Below are 2,302 nucleotides of genomic sequence, written 5' to 3' on the forward strand. Positions count from 1 at the left end.
CATTTTTATTTCAGAATTCTTCGATGAATAGAAAGTTCAAAAGAACAGCATTTATTTGAAATAGAAATCTTTAGATACATTCTAAAAAGTCTTTACTGTCACTTTTGATCAATTTAATGCATCCTTTCTGAACAAAAGTATTAATTTCTTTAAAAAAATGTACTGACCCCAGTTTGTTGAACAGTAGTGTATGTTCTGTATAAATATAAACATTTTCAGCATTGTTGCCTTTGAGCTTTCTTTTATATTTCACCATTTTTGTCACTAAAGTCAATGACAAATACCATCTGAAACACATTTGACTTGAATAATTTGACCTTTTTCCAAGTAAAAAAGCGATATTAAATTCAAAATTATGGGGCGTTCACAAGGACAACCATTTGTCGTGACATTTATATTTTGCATTTAGCAGATGCTTTTAACCAAAGCGACTTGCATTGCATTCAAGAAATACATTTTCTCAGTTCATGCATTCCCTGGGAATCTAAAAATGCATTGCTCTACTGTTCATGCTACAGGAACACAATGAGCAACAGCGACCAGTAATGGTGTGACAAAGTTGAGCAGAGTTGAACTATATGCTAGAGTTTTGAGAAGCTCCAGCGATTAACTATGAATGCATCTTTAGGTAAAGACAGGTGCGTGTTGTACCTTCTCTGGTTTGGTGTCCCAGCACTCCTGCATCAGCGTCTGCAGACAGTGAAACTGCACCTCCTCTGGGCTGCCCAGCGCCGGTCTGAGTCCTTTAGACAGCTTCTTAGCGATCTGCAGCTGGTGCTGGCCCATGCATGGTCTGCGGCCAGACAGCAGCTCATACAGGACCATGCCGTACGAGAACATGTCCACCTGAAACACCGACGACAACCGTCATCTAACAGCAACCCACCGTAATGCTGTTTAACAGTTTCAGGCGACCCGCGGCTCATTTACAGCCAATCTGCACCATGCAATTCCCTGTCTTGCCGGGCAAGGTAGCAAGTAAACTACTGTAGATCTCCATAAGCTGAGCTGTACATTGCACTTTATTTTCTGGCTGTGACATAATCTGATAAATTAAAACAATAATAAACATCTGGTCTCGTCCCGTCTGTGAGTGCAATTCCTGGCCAGAAAAATCTGCAGCACCGCAAAAAAACATTTTCTGACTTTTTGTCCCATTTTCTAATGCAAATCTAAAAAAAAAAAGAAAATCCTAAATCAAAATACATTTACTTGCGAAGAAAAAAAATCTTGTTTTCTGAAAAATGCATGAAAATTAGTTCATGCTTAAAACAAGAAAAATTATCTCAGTGGGGTAAGAAAAATAATCCCTTTTTTTTTACTGCACTGACATACTTTTTATTTTAAGCATAAACTTTTCTTAAGCATTAATTTTCATGAAGAAAACAAAACTTAATATCTAATAGACCTACTTGATTTTAATAATCTGACTTTCTCTCCCAGTAAAAAAAAATGCACAAAAAAAAATGTTAGTTTAAATATGCCAGTTGGCTAAGAAAAATAATCTTGTTATTTAGTAGAATTTAGTATATTTAATAACCATTTTCCTTAAATGAAGTAAATGTATCTTGATTTAAGAATGTTTAGATATTTGCAGTGATTTTTCTTTTGAAACACATTTCTTCAAAAGTAAAAATGTATGCAATATTCAACTTTTCATCCAACAGATTTGATTTATTCAGCCACAAACTAACAAAATTAATGACAAAATTAATATTTAGTAATTTCATACTTTCAGCCACTTGTTGTAAAAGTTGTTCTTAAGTAAATGTAACTTGATATAAGAATGTTTAGATATTTGTAATGGAAAACAAATTAAAAATGCTGATAATTTTTTGCAGTGAAAATGTGGCCCGGACTTTATGCCAATGGTGAAATGTGAGGCCAGAAGGGAGGAGAGACGGAAAAGCAAAGGATGAGTTAACAAAAGAATGAAGTCATGATTTCTGACACAGCAGATCGTACTTCACACACTCCTGTGGTTTGTTCGGCAGACATATTTCTATTAAGCGTCTTTCTAGGTCATTTCTATAAATGGCCATGAGCTTTGATGAGAGCCGTGTCAATCCCGGACTGTATTTTTAGGGCGCTTGGCTTTGCCAGCACAAAGAAAAAAAAGGCACATTTCCACATTTCGCTTTAATTTTGGTAGCCTGATATGACATCACAGAGCAGGCATGTGAAAGAGCAGGAAATAGTTTGTAGTTGAGACACACACACAGACACTCTCTCTCACACACACACACACACTCTCTCTCACACACACACACACACTCTCTCTCACACACACACACACACACAC

General features: G+C 36.1%; 1 protein-coding gene across 1 annotated transcript in view; it reads right to left on the bottom strand.

The window, feature by feature from the left end:
• Nucleotides 1-2,302, bottom strand: part of lrrk1 (leucine-rich repeat kinase 1) — a 114,525-nt gene that overhangs the window by 38,091 nt on the left and 74,132 nt on the right. Inside the window, 1 exon segment of the mRNA XM_016572522.1 lies at nucleotides 652-846. Coding sequence (XP_016428008.1) covers nucleotides 652-846 — 195 coding nt within the window.

Source organism: Sinocyclocheilus rhinocerous, unplaced genomic scaffold (genome assembly GCF_001515625.1).
Source record: "Sinocyclocheilus rhinocerous isolate Xijiao unplaced genomic scaffold, SAMN03320098_v1.1 scaffold3186, whole genome shotgun sequence".
Classification (NCBI taxonomy): Eukaryota; Metazoa; Chordata; class Actinopteri; order Cypriniformes; family Cyprinidae; genus Sinocyclocheilus; species Sinocyclocheilus rhinocerous.